The 21224-nt window shown below is 39.5% G+C and overlaps 1 protein-coding gene across 4 annotated transcripts in view; it reads right to left on the bottom strand.

Moving 5' to 3' along the window:
* sh3kbp1 (SH3 domain containing kinase binding protein 1) overlaps positions 1–21224 on the bottom strand; it is a 241000-nt gene that overhangs the window by 50509 nt on the left and 169267 nt on the right. For all 4 annotated transcript variants that reach the window (XR_010004972.1, XM_062977243.1, XM_062977245.1 and 1 more), the window contains one exon: positions 2356–2431. Coding sequence is in view for 3 of the 4 variants with exons in the window: in XM_062977243.1 (XP_062833313.1) it covers positions 2356–2431 (76 nt within the window). In the remaining variant the exon portion in view is untranslated. The remainder of the gene's footprint in view (positions 1–2355; positions 2432–21224) is intronic.

The raw sequence follows: 21224 nt of genomic DNA, 5'->3' as shown, positions 1-21224 counted from the left end.
TATGAGGCCCCTTCTTCACAGCTGTATAAAATGCACACTGAAGTGGATTACATGGTAGTGTGGACTCAAGATAATCCAGTGCAAAGCAGATAATATAAGATTATAAATGGGTTATATAGCTGTGTGGAAGGGCCTTGAGTCTACACTGCCATATAATCCAGTGCAAATTAGATAATCTGTGGAAGAGACCTAAGTGAGGCCTAAATCTGCCTGTCCCCTAACTAAACCCTGGCTGTCCTTTAGCTGAATTGGTTGCTAGGAGACGAAGTGGGCAGAGATTAGCCCTCTAAACTGGCAGCAATTGGATAAAAACAATTATTGCTCTCCCTCTAATTAGGACTTTATTTTTCTTTTCTTTTTGTTGTATCTTACTGGAGCCGTGGATGATGGGTTGTGTTGTCAAATTTTGAGGTTGGGCGGCCTTTAATTTTGTTGTTTTGTGGGTTGCCCTGATGCCATCACTCTTTTATATATATAGATTCAAAAACATTTAACCTACTGATGCCTCAAATAATGCAATTTTATTAATATCTATTTTTATTTTGGAATTTGACCCGTAGCTGCTGCATTTCCCATCCTCGTCTTATACTCGAGTCAATAAGTTTCCCCAGTTTTTGTGGTAAAATTAGGTGCCTCGGCTTATATTTGGGTTGGCTTATACTCGAGTATATACAGTATGTTTTTGCCACAAAACACCCTCTGAGAATATTGGCGGCATTTGCATTGCATTTGAGGGATGAGGATGGACTAATTTTAGACATAAGAGAGATCTTTTTTGGAACAGCAAATAAAAATAAAGTGAATGTGTGATAATTACATGTTGTTAATAAAGCCCCGGGAGGGGCGGGAGCGACCGCTGTTAGCTCCAGCTCTTGCCAACCTAGCAGTTCGAAAACATGCCAATGTGAGTAGATCAATAGGTACTGCTCCAGCGGGAAGGTAACGGCGCTCCATGCAGTCATGCCGGCCACATGACCTTGGAGGTGTCTACGGACAACGTCGGCTCTTCGGCTTAGAAATGGAGATGAGCACCAACCCCCAGAGTCAGACATGACTGGACTTAACGTCAGGGGAAACCTTTACCTTTACTAATAAAGAAGTAAAATGGTCCAAGAAGGACCAAAACATGGTGAAAATGCATCCCCATATTTTGTGCCAAATATATTTGACACAAAATATTTGGTTCTGAGTAGATGAAGCTTTCCTGAGGTGCTAATCTGGTCTTTACACAGTTCCCCATCCCTGTAATATAAGTTGAATTAGAAGTTATTGCTTTATTAATGCATATCAAGTATCAGAAATAAATGATTTACAAGTATCGTCTCACTTTCTTAAAATGTTTATAACTCACCAATGTTTTAACTACTATTAAGGGTTGAAGATTATTTCTGTACATTGATGTTTGTATATACTGGGATTAATGCAATTCTGTTAAAACTATTTTGTTTGAGATAGCATTTTGATACTGCACAACCTCTATATCTGCAAACATTTCTATAAGAATCCTAGATGCAGATCTGCTTTAATCCTCAAACTAATATAATTCACATATAATAGTGCTGTTTACATGTTACCCTAAGGGGTGATACAGCCAGACAACAATACCCTAATTTAAATTTGACCCATGTCTAATTTAAGAGGACCCCTTAGCATTATTAATTTTAAAAATAATTTTCACACCTTTTTATCTTCCTATCTTCTTTTACAATTTTTCTTTCTTTGATTTTCTTCACAGTGAGTCTGTTTTTCTGCTACAATGATTTTTGGTATTGTAAATTACCTGCCACTCTTCCTATGTCCACCCTAATTCTGAAGAGTGGCTACTAGCAATAAACATTTTCCAGGCAACAATTGGAATTTTAGAAATTGATGACATTTTAGAAAGTAGCAAAGAAGACGTAAGCAAATGTAATTATAGGTTTTATCCATTTTTAAACTCTACTGTTCTTAGTGCTGGAAAACCCCTACGAATATTTTAATTTCTGCTGGGCTACTCGAGTGCCTGAAGCATGTTTTCAAACCATATAAATGGAGAGAACCAAGCAGAGGTACGTACGTGTATCTATTCTCCAAAGACATACCTGAATATGTTGAACAGAAAAATCCCTAACCATTTGGATTCTCTAAGAATTTAAAATCATATAATGAAAGATCACTGAATTGTAGAACTCAAGACAGTAAAAGGGTATAGCCAACTGCCTTTTTCCTTCACATTCTTAGCATTTTGGGACATTTTCTTTGACATTTATGAAATTATTTTTTGAGAGCTGAATGTAACTCGGTGCAATTCCCAGATGCCTAGTTACTCCGAGCAATCTTTTATTCTCTCTCAAAGAAAAAAAAAGCAAAACGTACCCTTTGTTCTGTTGTCCAGTTCTATTTTTGCTGGTTCCTGAATTGCTGTAGCCACAGGTATTTTTTTCCCAACTGTCTGCAAACACATAAATAATTCTCTCTTTAATGTTATCTAAGGAATTAGTCAATAAATGCAAGAAATGAACAAAATACCACAATTCATATATTTATTTCTCTAAAAGAAAATGGTCAATTAAAAACTGCTTTAAATACTGAAATATTCTTAGCTGCTACAATTCCCACAATAAGTTAACTGGTAAGTTCACTGATCCTTGGGATCTTATGATTATTTTGCAAAGGGGTGATTTTCTCTGTTTATATTTATATGAAATATCAAAACTCTTTTGACATTTATTTTTCCCAGATAAAGATGTCTAATGATTACATAAACCCAGGTCTCAAGGAAAATTCAGTTATGTGTTACTCTATAGATGTAAATGCTTACAACAAAACCTCCACAGTAATAAAACTGTATAATTTTTTAAAGTCCATCTTCAAAAGAAGTAACATTGATTAATGGGTGTTCCAAATCCAGTAAGAAGAACAGAGATCTATGCAGATTCAAAAGCCACTTAAGTATATGAATAAAACAACTTGAATTAACAAACTGTGTCAAGGACGAGAATTTGCATTGTTGCTTTTGTGGGTACACTCACATGCACTACCTTCTTGACAATGCATAGATACTGAGCTTTGAATGAAGATAAACAAAAATAAGAGCAACATTGAAGTATGGTCCTGACTCCCTACAATACTGAATGAGGGCAACTAAAACAGAGCAATTCTGCAGGCAAAATAGAAAAATGTAGATATTTCCACCTCTGTCTTGAAACACACAAACACATGGTCCATCTCCATTGCCATTAACAGAGCCCAGCAAGCCAATCCAAAATTTATGAGGTGTGGGATAAATTTGACCCTCCAACTAATTTAATTAATTAGCTAAAATGGTTGCATACAAGATCGCTTGGTGTCAAGGGAGCAAGTTATCTTCTGTCAGGCTGTTTTGTATGGAAAGTGAAATAGCTGATTTATGTTAGAAGGCATAACAAGGTGACTCGTCAATTAAAAGCCTTTACTTCTAGTTAATGTGATCTGTCAAAAGGGTTGCCAGATGTTCCTCTCTAAAAAAAAATCAAATTTGTTTGAAGTACAAGTGAACCCAGATTAAGAGCACTGCAGGACATACTTCCCTTATTTCATTTTTACCATATTTATCCTTTGTTTCTAATGCTTAGCGTAATATAGAACAAATGTTACTCTAGCTTTCAGAACAAACAATATCTTTCTCCAACATTAGACAGAAAAACGATGAACATTAGAATTCTGTAGAAATCCTTGTTATCCTCTAAGACAGGGGTCCTCAAACTTTTTAAAGCGAGGGCCGGTCTACAATCCTTCAGACTGTTGAGGGGCCGGATTATCATTTGAAAAAAAATACAAACAAATTCCAATGCACACTGCACATGTCTTATTTGTAGTGCAAAAACAACAACAACAACAATGAAAGAACAATACAATATTTAAAAATAAAAACAATTTTAACCAACATACATTTATCAGGATTTCAATGGGAAGTGTGGTCCTGCTTCTGGCCAATGAGATAGTCAAGTTAATTAGGATTGTTGTTGTTGTTGTTGTTGTTGTTGTTGTGTGCCTTCAAGTCATTTCAGACTTTGGGCAAGCCTAAGTCTAAAATCTATTTATTTATTATTTATTTATTTACTGCATTTATTTACTACATTTGTATCACACCCTTCTCACCCCAAAGGGGACTCAGAGTGGCTTACAAATTATATGTACATACAATATATTATATTATTAGCATAGCACAATATTAGCATTATATATTACTATATTGAACTATACTGTAATATTATTAGTAATATTATATGTAATATAGAATATATAATTAATATTATCATATGGTATTATTATTAATGTTACATTGTATTACATACTAATATTATTATCAATATTATATGTATATACAATATATTATATTATAAAACTGAGGGCGGGGGCCAGGTAAATGACCTCGGAGGGCCGCATCCGGCCCCCGGGCCTTAGTTTGGGGACCCCTGCTCTAAGACAATATACCACGAAATTTCCATCTCAGGTGCCAAAATTTTTATATTTCATTGTCCTTAAAGTTCAAGAAAACCACAAAAGGGGTATGTGTGTGGAATTAAGGTAGAGTTCCATTCATGGTATCTTAAGGGTCTTCTACTCTGTTTCAAACAGAAAAATCACATGATCACGTAAAGCTAAACAATCACATAAAGCCACACAAACCTGCTGTGGCTAAACAAATCAACAACTGGAATGCCCTTTGCATATGGTCAAATTAAGCTTTATATTTATATGAACAATCGAGGCAACACAACAGTATGCTAATTTCAAAATTACATTAAGCACTTTTAAGATAGGGGCTAAAAATGCAAAGAAATAGATACCATGCTACAATGTGATTCGAACAGGATTAATGGGAAAATACATAACACCAGTCTTAGCATATGGTAATACAACTGTTTATGGGTCATTATGCAAATTCTCTATAGTTTCCAACCTCTCATTTGCATATACCTTAAACATTATGATTTGGAAGTTCCAAGATGAAAATATATATACTCTCTTTGTCACATTTCCTGACATGACAATTACATAGAAGACTTGGGAAACACAATTATACCATGCTTCCTGTTTATTCTCTCATCTAAATTAGGACCTTCACATTTCCACCCACCTTGGAGAGAGAGAGACAATTCTGTTTCAGTCAAATGAGAAAACAAATCATACATGGACTTGTGCAGAGTTCTATAAGCAGCATATATTTTCATGTGCATGTCATTTGGTAGGCCTTATTCATAAAACAAATATTATGCTCAGGCAGAGCAATTCACATTCCAGGAATGCTGCGACTCATTTCTCATTCCTGAATCTACTTTAGATTTTTAGCCTATAGACTCTGAATGAGATATTTACGTGTTGCTATCCAACAAACAAGATTGGGAGCACAGAAATCTGCCTGTGATAGGTTTGCCAGTGGTAGTTATACTCTCTATCAAATGCATCACTAGCAATGCCTGTTGGAACACAGTGTGGGGGAACTACGGTTGCTGTTGTACTGGAACTCACTCCCCCCCCCTTTTTTTAAAAAAAACTTAGCTAGATAAAAATAAAACCATTGCTGTCTTATCACCTGAATATTGTATACTCATGTGTACAATTATCCACTTTCTTAATGCAAGTAACAGGCATAAAATCCTAAAATGTATTAATACCTCAAATAATAAACATAATGTCACTGTATTACAAGCAAAATAAGGAAAAAAATATCTTAAATGGTTTGTCTAAAGCACCCGGGAAATACATGTGCTTTTTACTCCTTCCTCAAAGACATGAGGTGTTAAAAGAATAACATTAGTAATTTCAGTTCCCTTTTTTGTTAATTAATGGTGAGGTTAGTTAGCTGTTAAACTCACAGCTTTCTGTGGTTCCAGCCAAGCCGATACTGGAGATAACACACTTGTCTGCTCCCAAACAATGAAGCTGATCACTGCTGATGACCAAATGCCGCAGCAGATAGCAACAAAGTTACACCGAAACTAATACTGAAACTAATAAAAATTGCAAGAGGTGCAAAGTCATACACAATAATCGAAACCATTATCCTATTCTAGTCATAAAATAGTACTGTATTAGAGAAACAGGGCCCAGTTAAACAGATGAATACATACAATTCAGATGTCAAGTCATATCATAATTCAGTGATCAGAACCTTTTCAGAAGATTTCAATATGCTTTTCATCCCTTCCCTATGAGATCCTTCCTTTACTTTATAAATTTTACTTGTCACATTTTACCATAATGCACCAACTGGCAAAATGTATATCAATGCTAGACCATGATTTGTAAACATACTTCAATGTCTGGTTCCATGTTAAGGTGCTAACTCTGGTTTGTTAATTCGGACACTGCAATAAAAAGAAGTGGAAATTGTATCTGAGGGGAGAACTGATAACAAAATGATGGCTGGGAAATATATCTCATTTGGATTTTGCGATATCAAGTAGGCTGGGAAAGTGTCCCTACATTGTAGCAGAGAGTTGAACTGCAGGTTTGGACACCAGGGTTCAAATCTCTGGTCAGTGATGGTAAACCACTGGGAGTCACATTCTATCAGCCCCAGTAGAATGCAATAGCCCCCGGTGGCCAAGGGGATAAAAGCCTCGTAACTTGAAGGTTGGGTTGCTGACCTGAAAGCTGCCAGGTTCGAATCCCACCCGGGGAGAGTGCGGATGAGCTCCCTCTATCAGCTCCAGCTCCATGCGGGACATGAGAGAAGCCTCCCACAAGGATGATAAAACATCAAAACATCCGGGCGTCCCCTGGGCAACGTCCTTGCAGACGGCCAATTCTCTCACTCCAGAAGCAACTCCGGTTGCTCCTGACACAAAAAAAAAAAAGGAGAATGCAATGGCAAGCCCTCTCTGAACAAATCTCACCAAGAAAATCCAATTATAGTGTTGCCTTGTCACATGTTGAAATGACATGAAGACGCATAACAACAAGCAGACTGGAAATTTTCCCCAAGTTTAGTATTAGTTCAGACTCCTTAAACGTTGGTTAATCTGACACAACATGACAAGCTATTTTTAACTGAAAGGGAGGCAAAAACGCATGATCGACTTCTCACGACCATGCTATAAAAAGACAGGAGTGTATGTGTAAACCTGAGACTAACCTAGGTTTCTTCTTACAATTTGAATTTAACAGTTAGACCAGCCTGGATTACAGAAATGCTTAGCTAATAGCGAGGTGTAAGGAGTTTATCACACAATCTCAGTAAATTGCAATTACAGCCATCTTTGTCTTAGACTATTCACATGGTTTTTTCCTGCTGCTCTCCCAGTGGGAAACAGCCTGAAAAACAGATAATCCATTAATGACTTCCTTTAAAAAAATAACACCAGGAGAGTGGCAGGAAAAGAGCCATGTCATGTGATAAGCCCAAGACAATAACTCTGTTGCGAATTTCCCACCTCATATGATAAACTCCTAAGTTAAAGCAAAACATAACAGAGGTGTGTGAAAGGAAGAGGGGGCTGGTCCTAGATTCTCATGTTTTTTAAAATCCATTGGTTTTAAAAAGGTTATTTTCCTTATAGTGTGATCTACTTTTAGTTAAAGAACTACACTGAGAGAATAAAGGACATATTTCTTTCAAAGACTGTTGTAGAACAAATTAACCATCTCTGGCTGAATTTCTCTAACTCTAAAGTTCTAAGCTTCACCATAGGTGAATATTACCCTTTCCTTTGTACTGTGTTCTTCTACACTTGTATTAATTTTTATATCCAGGTTGCAATTCAGTACAATAAGGCTTGCTCATTCATAAATAGGATATAGCACAGCAGTCTATATCACTCTAAAACAAGCCAGACCCACCCAAAATGGTACAATTGCAAATGTTTCTTATGAAGTGACTTTTTATTTTTATTTTCCCAGCGACTGATAAACAGTTAATTCTAAAGTTGTATTTCAGGATTTCTGAATGAGGTATTGTGTCATACCTTTTATTTTAATTACACTACTGCATACTTTGACCCTCTCTCTCATGGTAAATTAGTGCTTAGTATTATATTTTGCAAACTGTAATTTGAAAGCTTGAGCTCCAGCAACTCCAACAACACTGGGTATTTTTATCCATGTAGAAACCAAAATATATCAATAGCTGTCTTTAAAAAGCTATTTTAGAAGGCAACAGTAAGAATAGCTAGTTTTCTGTTAATACTCAAAATACAGTAGAGTCTCACTTATCCAACACTCGCTTATCCAACGTTCTGGATTATCCAACGCATTTTTGTAGTCAATGTTTTCAATATATCATGATATTTTGGTGGTAAATTCGTAAATACAGTAATTACTACATAGCATTACTGCATACTGAACTACTTTTTCTGTCAAATTTGTTGTATAACATGATGTTTTGGTGCTTAATTTGTAAAACCATAACCTAATTTGGTGTTTAATAGGCTTCTCCTTAATCTCTCCTTATTATCCAACATATTCGCTTATCCAACGTTCTGCCGGCCCGTTTATGTTGGATAAGCGAGACTCTACTGTACTTTCAGTTACTTGACATATTAATCAGCAACGTCGTCTGTACAAAATGTGGTTGGTGCCATACATTTATTTTCATCCATGGAAGAAGGCTGTGTGAATCAAGGCTGTATGTATGTGAAGAATATAGAAACACCAGGCAAATCCACCCTTGTTTTGAAACATCTGCTTCAGGCTTAGCTGGAACACTTCACACTTCTTGTCTTTCAGTTGTTGCTTAATTGTTCTGAAATCTGTAATTGTACCCTTCCTGAGGATGATGTTGCAAGCATAATCCTGCTCTGTACAAAGGAAACTGCATGTTTAGACATTTTGAGTGTGTCCTTGGGTGAGGAACCAATGAGGTAACACTACTGCCTTCGAAAACAGCCTCAGCTAAGGATAGTGTGTTTCCTCTGAATGAATGCTTGTAATAAGGCAATGGGTTGGATGAAGAAAAACAAATTGAAACTGAATCCAGACAAAACAGAAGTGCTTGCCATCAAGGGTCTAAATCTGGAGATGGAGGAGTGTCAATCAGTTCTGGATGGGGTTACACTCCCCCTGAAAGACTGTGTTTGTAATTTGGGAGTACTCCTGGATCCGTCTCTCCAAATGTCAGCCCAGGTAGATGCGATAGTCAAGAGTACATACTACTAGCTTCAGCTGATATGCCAGCTGTGCTCTCTCCTAGATTTGGAGGACATAAGGATGGTGGTATATGTGCTGGTAACCTCAAGGTGATGACCGTCACCCCGGCTTTCAAATTGATTTGAGAGCGCAGCGGAGAGTTCCGCAGATCGCTCACCAAAGGAACGGAACGGGACCGCAGCAGACTATTATTAAAAGATCTTTTTCTCTTTCACTTTCCCCTTCCCTGAACTATGTAACAAATCCCCCAATAAAAGTAGCATTTATTTTAACAATAACACTCTCTATCTGGTTATTTTGTATCTTTCTCTGACTCCTTCCTTTGCATGCAATTTCTCTCTCTCTCCCGTCCCTTTAACTCCGGCTGAGGTTTCTCCGCCATAGATTAATATGGCGGACGATACAAATTGGCTCATATCTCTATCAAAATTACCCCTAGAACGCTCCTCTTTTAGTCCTAACCCTTTCTAAGGCTCCTGACTCGAAGACCACCAGCGGAACCGAAATCGGTCCAGTTTTCGGCACCTCAACAGCTGATTGTCAAACGGGACCGACTGCTCTCTTCCAGCCTTATCCCGGACTTTTCTCTCCCCTTGACCCGCGGAATGGTTTTAAGAGATCCCTAGCCCCTTTCTGTGAACTGGGAATGGGGGGATCGCTCTCCCGCCGGGGAGACATAGATCTCCAAGTACCCTCACCCTCTCTGCGGCTGCCAGGGGGTGCCCGGACGGGTGCCCTCCATGTTTCATTCATACTTTCATGATTTTATGAAGGAGAAGAACACTCTTCCCCAGACCTACCCCTGGACTTATGAAATCCTATACTTCCAAAGACTGCAACCCACATGTGCCTCTTCCCCATGCCATCTCTACGAATTCCTCCCATCACAGATGAACTCTTTTCCCTCATGTATCCATGAATTTGCATATTCTATGTACCTGGACACCCTCATGACCCACTGTTGTATGAATTTCTAATCGTTGGGCTAACTTCATGAATTGTGAAATCATGCTGCTTGAACTCCACTCCTATGACTTTCCATATTGGGTTCCCCAGATGTTGTAAACCTCATTCTTATCAAATGTTTTCAATTGTTTATATCATCCATGGTTCCCCTTTGTGCAATGTAACCCCCCCTCTATGGATTCTCCCTTTCCTCCTTGAAATCTACCTATCTGCCTATATGTATTTATACTCTTTGGGATCCCCGGAAAATATGTGTTTTTCCCAGCTGGGTTTATGTTCCAACTTTATTTTAATTTTCATCCTATCCCATATAATTGTTAAATCATGAAATCAAATGGGAAATATTATGACCCCAACATGAACCCTAGCCCTTATGACCCAGACCTCCCTTCCCAAAAACAAAAGGATAATCTGCCACAGTTTAATCCAATCTCATTCCGATCGCATGGACAATATAGGGCTTGAGTCACCAAATTCCTAAAGGTGATTCGACCCCAAGGTAAACATTGTCATATCCCAGGCCAGGACGCCTCAGGAAGGCACCCTGTGGGGCCCGTCAATGACGGCTCATCACCACCCTTCTTTACTTCCCCCTGTCACCCCAAGGCATATTTAAAACCTGTGAACGTGACAGGACCCCGGACATCCTTGATGGGTGCCATTAATTCCTTTAGAAATCGGCCGGGCCAGGATTAATCTGATATTTCCTGTCCGGTCACTTCATTGTTTCAATAGCTCCCGCCTCCTCCTCCCTGATTGGCCCGAGTGGGGACAAAAAAGCGGCTCCCCATTGGGCCAGCAGAGCGAGGCGGGAAACGAAAGCCCGCCTCGTTCAACCTCCTAGCCTATCCACGATCAGATGGGCGGGGGAGCGGGGCGGGAAATTCAAAGGGCTGTCAGACCGAAACATTGTATAAATATGGCTTTATTTTGAATGTATGTTACGCTAGTAGATTGAATGATCGCTACTAGTGTCCATTCAGCTGAATCGCTCAATAAAGACTCCTTGGCGGATTTTCCTTCAACTTTGGCGGACCTTCTTCATTTCGGCTCCAGGTGATATTGCGGCTCATTTTCTCCTATTGGCTCCGCCAGGGTCCGTTCTCTCAAGGACCGGATCGGCTCTTTCCTTAAGGGGCCCGATCCTCTGAAACGCGGTCAACAACAAAGGTTGGTCTTCTGCAATGTGCTTTACATTGGGCTACCTCTGTACCAAGTTCGGAAATTTCAGTTAGTTCAAAATATAGCAGCCAGATTGGTTACAGGAACATCCAGGAGTGAGCATATTAAACCCATACTAATGTCACTCCACTTGCTGCCAATTAGTTTGCAGGCAAAGTGTTTGTTTGACCTTTAAAGCCCTACAGGTTACCTATAAGATTGCTTTAATACAATCCGCCTTGCATATATATGGTCCTCTGGGAGGGGGGCACTATTCCGATGTACCAGAACCCAACTGCCGATCGTTACCCAGAGTATTTTATAATACAGTATTTATGATGAGCATATGTTTTTAGTTATGTTATAACCTGCCATGAGGAGAGATAGATAATAATAATAATAATCATCATCATCATCATCATCTGTAATTTATTACTAACACCTTTAAGTCAGAATTTCTGCACATCAGGAGATGGCAGGGCCCGGGTGTCAGATTGCTGACAAGGATCAAAAAGCATCAGAGATGGACCATTGAGCCTTGGTGGATCCATTCCAACCTGATGATTCTACAAGACTAGGTTCTGTCTTTGGGTGGATCTACTGTAGAATCTTAGAGACTAACTGCCCTAATAGCACCAGGATCCCATTTGATCTAGGAAGCTAAGCAGGATCATCTCTGGATAGTGTTTGTATTATAGTCTGTCAATCAATACCAGATGCTGTAGGCTATATTTCAGAAGAAGGAAGTGGCAAACCACCTCTGAGTATTCCTTGCCAAAGAAACTCTATGCAATTCATACACTGTACAATCTGCAATGGAAGCTATGAGGGGTTAATGATTCAGTCTTCAGCAACAGATATAGCATACATATATAATTTGAAGAATTCATAAATCAAGCCAGAAGGCATGTGAATTGTTGATCAGGGCAATCTATTTAAGTATTCCTATATGGTTATTGACTGATTTCTTTCCACTGATCCTGTTAGTTGTTCAATCTCTGATTTACACCTGTATCTTTATATCTTTTTCTCACAAAATCTGTTTACAGTGAAATCTAGGCACATTTACACAAGAAATATGCTTAGTGAGTGCAGTGAGGCTTACTCCCAACTATAGTACAAAACTGTAGACACAATCTCTGGAATTTCTTGCAATATAGGTGCAATTTGACATATAAGGCCTAGAGTAGATAAAGCTGCATTCTGAAGGCCACAAAACATAGTTATCAACTACAGTATATGGTAGCTTACTTGAAAAAAATGTTTTTATGGGTTTGCTTCTTTTAGCCAATTAGTCAGCAGCACCATCACAACATGGAGGATTATTTTTTTCAATATCACGTAAGCGTACAATAGCTTTCTCATATGAATAGCAGAAAATATACATAACTAGTTGATAACTTGAAGGGACCTAACATGAACGGCTTGATGCCACCACAATAACCAACCTCCAGAATATAGATTCATTTAGTGTAGGTCATATGCAGAAAAGTCTGTCAAAACAATCAAATATAAACTGGTAATGAGAATTTGTGAACTTAAGACTTCCAAACTGTCATGCTGAAAAAGTGTTGAATTCTTGAAAACCCAAAAGAAGTTGATAGTCTTGGTGTGGAAATGGTGGAAGAAATGGTTTTGAAAAGTTCCTTTACTTGCTAATAAACTCCTGTGAAACCAACATAAAGAATTAAATTCTATTTTGCTTGAGGAAAGACGTCAATTCTCTCCAAAGGTAATGTTACACTGTGTGTTATAAACCTGTGACAAATAAGACATGGCATGGGGAATTATAATAAGTGACTTACAATAGTGGATGCATTTCTGTTGCTTGATTTTTCATTGCCAAGATGTGTTTAAAAGCATGATGCTTAGAGTAAAATCAATTGATATGGAAACTACTCTTTCATAGTATTTATCACCAATAGCTTTGTCACTCACAGATAATAATAATCACTACTTAAGCATTTAAGGAGCTAATGGGCTCCTAGCAGGAAATAGGCAAGCCCTTAGCAAAGTGTTTCACAATCAGATGTGGTAACCATAGAATAGTGAGCTTATGTTTTCCTGAATCATGAACTACAATCTACAATCTTACACTAAAGTTAAACATTATAAAAGGTTTGCTGGAGATTATGCCTTTGTTAGAAAAATCACAGATTTTCTTCATTATGAAGCCAAGAATAGAGCTTTCATTTTATGTTGGTTCTTTTAAACTTCCATGTCTAATGTGAATCACATGAGATGACATTTCTATTATTATTATTATTTTTGAAATTGTTAACATTTACGGTCCAGCTCATACTTTGCAAGTCAAATGTTTAATAAAATCTGAGAAATACATCTCTTTCCTTCTTTGTGTTGTAATACTGTCGGAAATCATTTTATGTTATCCTTTGATTGCTGCTGATGGTAATGGCAAGAAATTTAAAATACATCAATCCAGGTGGTTGAATGGGGTAACTGAATCTAAATGACAAATACCGTAGATGCCGGAGTGGGATGAAACAGTTCTAGCTAGATTGTTTGAGATGTTAGAAATACTACATTCTCAGAAATTTCTATTAGAATATTGATGAATTGAACTGTGAACAGTACAAAGTTTATTAAAAGGCAGGGATGACCCAATATATTCACTGTTAAGTAGTATGTCACAAATGCTTCTATATATTGCAAACATGATGCACACACATAGTTTTGACACCCTGTTGCTCCATGCCTTTCTTCTAAGTATTAATTCATATGGACTGTCCCATTTTTATTTAAAACCCCCACAAAAGCCTATACAATTTTTTTTGGCTAATTACACTTTCTAAGAAGCCAGTTTCTTCTTTCAAAATCATCAATCACAAACAACATGATACAACTAAAGCAGAACCTCTCTCCCTGAAACACTAATTTTTGATTTAAAAAAACGCCAACTGCCCCATATTTTTCATGTTTTAAGATTTTAAAACATTAGAATAAACAGGAAAGAATAACTAATAGAAGTGTTACCTGCTGGATTTGGTAACAGTCTACTTAGTAGTCTACTTTTTCATTTTGTATCTAGGTAGGCTTGGTCTGAGTGGAATAGCAGCTGAACAGAGACTGCTGACCTCATTAGCTTGGACTTTAGTAAATCCCATTTTAGCACAGGTTAGGTTTAGCAGTACTGAGGAAGAACACATACTCGATAATATCAAACTAAAAAACATCAAGACTGGTTTGACAACAATGACAAAGAGATCCAACAATGAATTGATAAGAAAACGAAAGTCTTCCAAACATGGCAGAGAGACACCAACTGTGCTTCTAAGAAAAAGATCTATGCTAGTGCAAAAGCTGAGGTCCAAAGAAGGACCAGAGAACTCAAGAACATCTGGTGAACAAAGAAGGCTGAAGAAATCCAACACTTTGCAGATACCCATGACGCTAAGGGATTTTTCAAAGCCACAAAGATCATCTATGGACCAAGAACCCATGGCATACACCCTCTACGCTCATCAGATAGAACCAAACTTCCAGGACCGTAGCCAGAAACTTTTTTTGGGAGGGGTTTTGAACATTTGGGGCGGGGGTTGAACCGCTGACCCCCCCCCCCCCAAAACCGGGTTCAGACCTGTCAATATCTGCTTGAGATAGTGCATCTCATAGACTTAGCATGGGGATTTGGTTAACCAGTTAAAATTTATGAGTAAACCAGGGTTTTTTTTTTAAAATTTCGGGGTGGGGGGTGGGGTTTGAACCCCCAAACTCCCCCCCTGGCTACAGGCCTGCAAACTTCTGAAGGACAAAAGATCAATTGCACTACATTAGAAAGAGCACTACCAGAACCTTCTGAATTGCAGGCCCAATGTGGCCAAAGAGGCCCTCCCACAAATCCCACAACAACGAACCAGGGATGAGCTTGCAGCACTGCCTAGTTTGGAAGAAGTCAGCAATACCATCAGCCAACAAAAAAAAATAAAATAACAAAGCCAGTGGACCCGACGGGATCCCTGCTGAAATCTTCAAAGAGGGTGGACCAGAACTGATACAAACAACTCCACCAGCTCATTGAAAAAGTGTGGGTGACCGAGAAAATCCCAGCAGACTTCAAGGATGCCACCATCATCACCCTTTTCAGAAAAGGGGATAGAACAGTCTGCGGAAACTATTGCAGTATCTCCCTTCTAACCTCCGCTGGGAAAATCCTCACAAGAAACCACCTTCTTCCTATCTCAGAAGACACACTCTCAGAATCCCAGAATGGCTTCTGCCCCTCCAGAGGAACAGTGGACATGATCTTCACTGCACGACAGCTCCAAGAAAAATGCAGGGAACAAAATCAACCTCTGTACATGGCATTCAATGACCTTGCAAAAGCATTCGACACAGTAAAAGCAGTGCTCTCTGGATCATCCTTCAAAAAATCAGGTGCCCTGACAAATTTGTGAACATCCTGCGGCTCCTCCATGATGACATGATGGCAACAGTCTTGGACAGCAATGGCTCCCAAAGTGACCCATTTGATGTGGAATCAGGTGTCAAACAGGGATGTGTTATTGCCCCAACCTTATTTTTCATCTTCATCGCTATGATACCACTTTGTTGATGGGCTATATCCTGGAGTGGAAATAATCTATAGGACAGATGGCAAGCTATTTAACCTCAGCAGACTGAAAGCCAAAACCAAGGTCACCACAATATCTGTTATAGAACTCCAATACGCCGATGACAACATAGTCTGTGCGCATTCAGAAGAAGACCTACAAGCCACTCTAAACACCTTTGCAGAAGCATACGAGAAGTTCAGCCTCTCACTGCACATTGAGAAAACCAAAGTGCTCTTCCAACAGGCTCCAGCCAATCCCTCTGCAAGGCCAGAAATACAGATTAATGGTGTAACATTAGAAAATGTTGACCATTTCCGCTACCTTGGCAGCCACCTCTCCACAAAACATTGACACAGAAATATAACACTGCCTGAGCTCTGTGAGTGCAGCATTTTTCCGAATGAAGCAGAGAGTGTTTGATGATTGGGACATCTGTAGAGATACCAAGGTCCTCATTTATAAAGCCATTGTCCTCCCAACCCTGCTCTAAAGGTAAAGGTAAAGGTTTCCCCTGTCGTTAAGTCCAGTCATGTCTGACTCTGGGGGTTGGTGCTCATCTCCATTTCTAAGCTGAAGAGCTGGCATTGTCTGTAGACACCTCCAAGGTCATGTGGCCGGCATTACTGCATGGAGCACCGTTACCTTCCTGCCAGAGCGGTACCTATTGATCTACTCACATTTTGTCAGAACCCTGGCAGCTGGGCACCAATAACCTTACACAGAGGCCAATCTCTATCTAATATCTTTATTAAAGAAATATATAAAATCAATAAAAACAAGTGAAGAATATAGTTCAGAAGCAGACCTTTCAAATGAGGTCAAATATAGTCCAAAAATGTATTGTCCAATAAATGATATTAGAGTTCAAAGTTTTAATCCACTTGACCGAAACACACACTTTGCCAAGCAATAGTGTGGGGAATAACAGAGTCTTAGAGTCCAAAGAAGCTTGACAACAAGGCTGGAAATAAACTTGATTCTTGACTAGGTCCGTGACTGGAGACAAGGCAAAACATGAAGCATGAAGCAGGGTCCGTGGTAAAACCGCGAGGCAGGGCAAGGCTTGAAGCTTGATCCGGGAAGCAAGGAACTGGGATTACGAAGTCCACACACGATCTCTCTCCTGAAGCTGATCAATTGACTCCACAAAGAATCCCTCGCGCCAAACACCTATATTGGGTCTCGTTTTCCCGCCATCAGAACTCTTTCCCTAGAGAACGAGAAGCGAAACCCAACTCTGTCCAGATGCAAGACTCCTTAGAATTTCCCAAGGGAAGCAGACCTAATCAGCCATTTGTTTGGCAGCGATTCTTAGACTTCTCCGATTAGCTTCTCTGACTCCCCTGTCTTTAGAATAAAATTCCTTCCTGGGAAACGGAGGGGAGTACTGCCCAAGGCCTGGTTTACTGAATTCTTGAGGGCAAACATCAACATCCGGCAGGTGAAGAGACTCCAGTTCTTGTTGAACCGGCGAAAACCCCATGTTTTCATCTTCATCTGCCACAATAGTACTAGGAACAAGACTACAAGGCCCATGAGTCATCACACATTTGCATGTTTTCGAACTGCTAGGTTGGCAGGAGCTGGAGCTAACAGCGGCCGCTCAAGCCGCTCCTGGGATTTGAACCTGGGACCTTTCGGTCTGCAAGTTCAGCAGCTCAGCGCTTTAACGCACTTTGCCACTGGGGCTCCTTTCTTTTACCATTTATAAAGCCATTGTCCTCCCAACCTGCGAAACATGGAAAGTCTACAGACGTCATACTCAACTCCTGGAGTGATTCCATCAGCGTTGCCTCCGAAAAATCCTGCAAATCTCTTGGGAAGACAGGCAGACAAATGTCAGCGTGCTGGAAGAAGCAAAGACCACCAGCATTGAAGCGATGCTCCTACGCCATCAACTCTGCTGGACTGGCCACATTGTCCGAATGCCCGATCACCATCTCCCAAAGCAGTTACTATACTCCCAACTCAAGAACAGAAAATAAAAAGGTGGACAGGAAAAAAGATGGGGTTAAAGCCAACCTTAAAAAGTGTGGTATAGACACTGAGAAGTGGGAAGCCCTGGCCTTTGAGCGCACCAATCAGAGGTCAGCTGTGAGCAGCAGTGCTGCGGAGTTCGAAGAGGCATGAATTGAAGGCTTAAAGGAGAAACGGGCCAAGAGGAAGGTGCATCAAGCCAACCCTGACCGGGACCGCCTTCCACCTGGAAACCGATGTCCTCACTGTGGGAGAACATGCGGATCAAGAAAAGGTCTCCTTAGCCACCTACGGACACACTCCCAAGATGCCAGAATGGGAGGACCATCATCCTCGGCCTATGAGGGATTGCCTAAGTAAGTAAGTAAGTATTCGATAATAACATTATGAGTTATGCCCCTCCAATTTATAGGGAGCACCAATTTGTAGACTGTAGCTGCAGGTAATAATATGGGCAAGAAGGAAACCAACCTAATGCCATCTACAGGTCACAGAAAGATCAGCTGCCCTTTCTGCCAGAAAATAATAATAAACTTATCTACTGCTTATCCTGGAACTACACGACATAAAAGATAGGAAGGCATCACATCCACTGACCAAAGGAACAAGAACCACCTTTTGAATTTCAGCAAACAGAACTCAACCTGGCTTTAACAATCTATTATGATCACCTATCATATTGTGCCTGATATTCAACTGTCTTTTCTCTCTACTCCTTTTTCATTGTTTATTTTGTCTTTTGAATATGCAAATTTGATGCCAAGCCTGTCCCTTCATTTTGGGGATACCAACTATTTTAGGAGATAATTTTGTTTACAGAGGAGGGAGATCTAGATTTATACCTCAACACTATTCTTCCTCACAGAGTTTCTGCCAACTCCACTGTAGAAAGCAGTCTGCCTGCAGTGACTACAGACATGGTTATCTGGCCAGATTTTTTTTTTTTTTTTGCATCTCCCCCTTCCTTCATGAGAGAAGCCTTCCAGCAGGATGGTAACACATCTGGGTGTCCCCTGGGCAATGTCTCTGTAGATGCCAATTCTCTCAAACGAAAAGCGACTTCCAGTATGTTCTCAAGTTGCTTATGATACAATTTTTTTTAAATGTTCTAAATTTTATGCCATCCAGTATGACTATAAAATCTTGGGAGAGTTTGAAAGATTGTACATGATTCTGACATTTCACTCTGAAATTTGTTTTTACTCAACTAGATTTTGCTTTCATCTGAGAAACAGTAATTGTTTAAAAAGTTAGGTTAAAATATAGTAAACAGAAAGGAACACTTCAAAGACAAACTTCTGGATTTATTTTTCTGATATAAGAGAGGGTTGACAATCTATTATTTGGTCTAATATTTGCCAGCTTTATAACATGGATCTTACTTGGACTGACAGTCAATTTATTGACCTCCTCCAGCTTATTACTGATTCCAGGCAATGTGTCAGGGATTAGAGTGTCTCACTGGATATAGCCTATCTGTCAGTAAAATGAGAATAGATAACGGAATGCCATCAGTATAATCGGAATAATGAATCCCAGCTCCTTTAAAAGGCTCCCTCATCGGTTTTGTGTAGATGACAAAAAACCATAGTTTCTGGAACCCCACAGCATTGTTCCCATGATGCCAATCAGGAGTCCTCTAACACCTGCCTTTGAAACCTACTGGTCATATAGGAATAAAACAGCTGCAATATATTATTTCCTATTCCCATCCTTTCCGATGTTCCAGAAGAACACTGTGGCTGATGATAACAAAAATTAGTGAATTGCTTGTTTTGTTCTGTTTTTTAAAGTCTTCTGCTGGAATATGGCACAGCAAAAAAGATTTTTATGTAAAGATTCTCAAAATGTAATCGTAGACTAAACTGAATATGGGGCCAAAAGGGATTTGGAAGTTGTCACTCTAAGTGGGAAATTTAAGTGTCCAGTGGGTAAAATAACAAATAGCAAAATTAAGAGAAAATCGCAGTGGTTTCATTCTTAAAGTAAAGTGAACTTTACTATAACTTTCTGTGCTTTACATTTAAATTAGAATCCCTGACTAGGAAATAAAATATAAATACAATAAAATAACAACACAAAAAAGTCAACAGAAGCATACATAAGACAAAGCATTATAGGAATGTTATTAAAGCCTAATTTCAAGAGCTGTTACATAAACCATTTAATGTATCACTGGTATATTTATTTGTCTATGGTTGTATTCTGTGGTGATTCTTGGGGCAATAATGATGTGTTCAAAAAAATTTTACATAGTAATTTCAGGGGTGGAAGTAGTCCTTTTGTTATGTGTTATTAAAGGCTTTTATGGCCAGAATCATTGGGTTGCTGTAAGTTTTCCAGGCTGTATGGCCATGTTCCAGTAGCATTATCTCCTGACATTTCACCTGCATCTATGGCAAGCATCCTCAGAAGTTCTGCTGACAGTGAAGCAACTGGAATGTATATATATCTGTGGAATGTCCAGGATGGGAAAAAACCCATGCTGCTTGAAGCAAGCGTGAATGTTGCACATTCTACTGGAACATGGTCTTACATGTGGCCCCCGGTGATGCAGCGGGTTAAACTGCTGAGCTGCTGAACTTGCTGATCGAAAGGTTGGCAGTTTGAATCAGATTACTGATTAGAGAGATGGGCCGAAACTAACAAAATGAAGTTTAACAGGAGTAAATGCAAGATACCCCACTTAGGAAGAAAAAATGAAATGCAGAGATACAGAATGGGGAACAATGGCTCAAGAGCAGTACGTGTGAAAAAGATCTTGGAGTCCTTGTGGGCAACAAGTTAAAACATGAGCCAACAATATGATGCGGCGGCTAAAAAAGCTAATGGGATTTTGGCTTGAATAATAGGAGTATAGTGTCTAGATGCAGGGAAGTCATGCTACCTCTCTATTCTGCCTTGGTCAGAACGGACCTGGAATACTGTGTCCAATTTTGGGCACCGCAATTGAAGGGAGATGATGAAAAGCTAGAAGGTGTCCAGAGGAGGGTGAATAAAATGATCAAGAGTCTGGAGAATAAGCCCTATGAGGACTGGCCTAAAGAGCTGGGCATGTTTAGCCTGCAGAAGAGAAGGCTGAGAGGAGACATGATAGCCATGTACAAATATGTGAGGGGAAATCCTAGGGAGGAGGGAGCAAGCTTGTTTTCTGCTGCCCTGCAGACTAGGACTCAGAACAATGGCTTCGAACTACAGAAAAGGAGATTCTACCTGAACATTAGGAAGAACTCCCTCACTGTAAGAGCTGTTCAGCAGTGGAACTCTCTCCCCCAGAGTATGGTGGAGGCTCCTTCTTTGGAGGCTTTCAAACAGAGGCTGGATGGCCATCTGTCGGGGGTGCTTTGAGTATGATTTTCCTGCTTCTTGGCAGGGAGTTGTACTGGATGGCCCATGAGGTCTCGTTGAACTCTATGGTTATATGAATCCGGGGAG

The sequence above is a fragment of the Anolis carolinensis genome, chromosome 3 (genome assembly GCF_035594765.1).
Source record: "Anolis carolinensis isolate JA03-04 chromosome 3, rAnoCar3.1.pri, whole genome shotgun sequence".
Lineage (NCBI taxonomy): Eukaryota > Metazoa > Chordata > Lepidosauria > Squamata > Dactyloidae > Anolis > Anolis carolinensis.
This window is presented reverse-complemented; position numbering and strand designations above follow the sequence as displayed.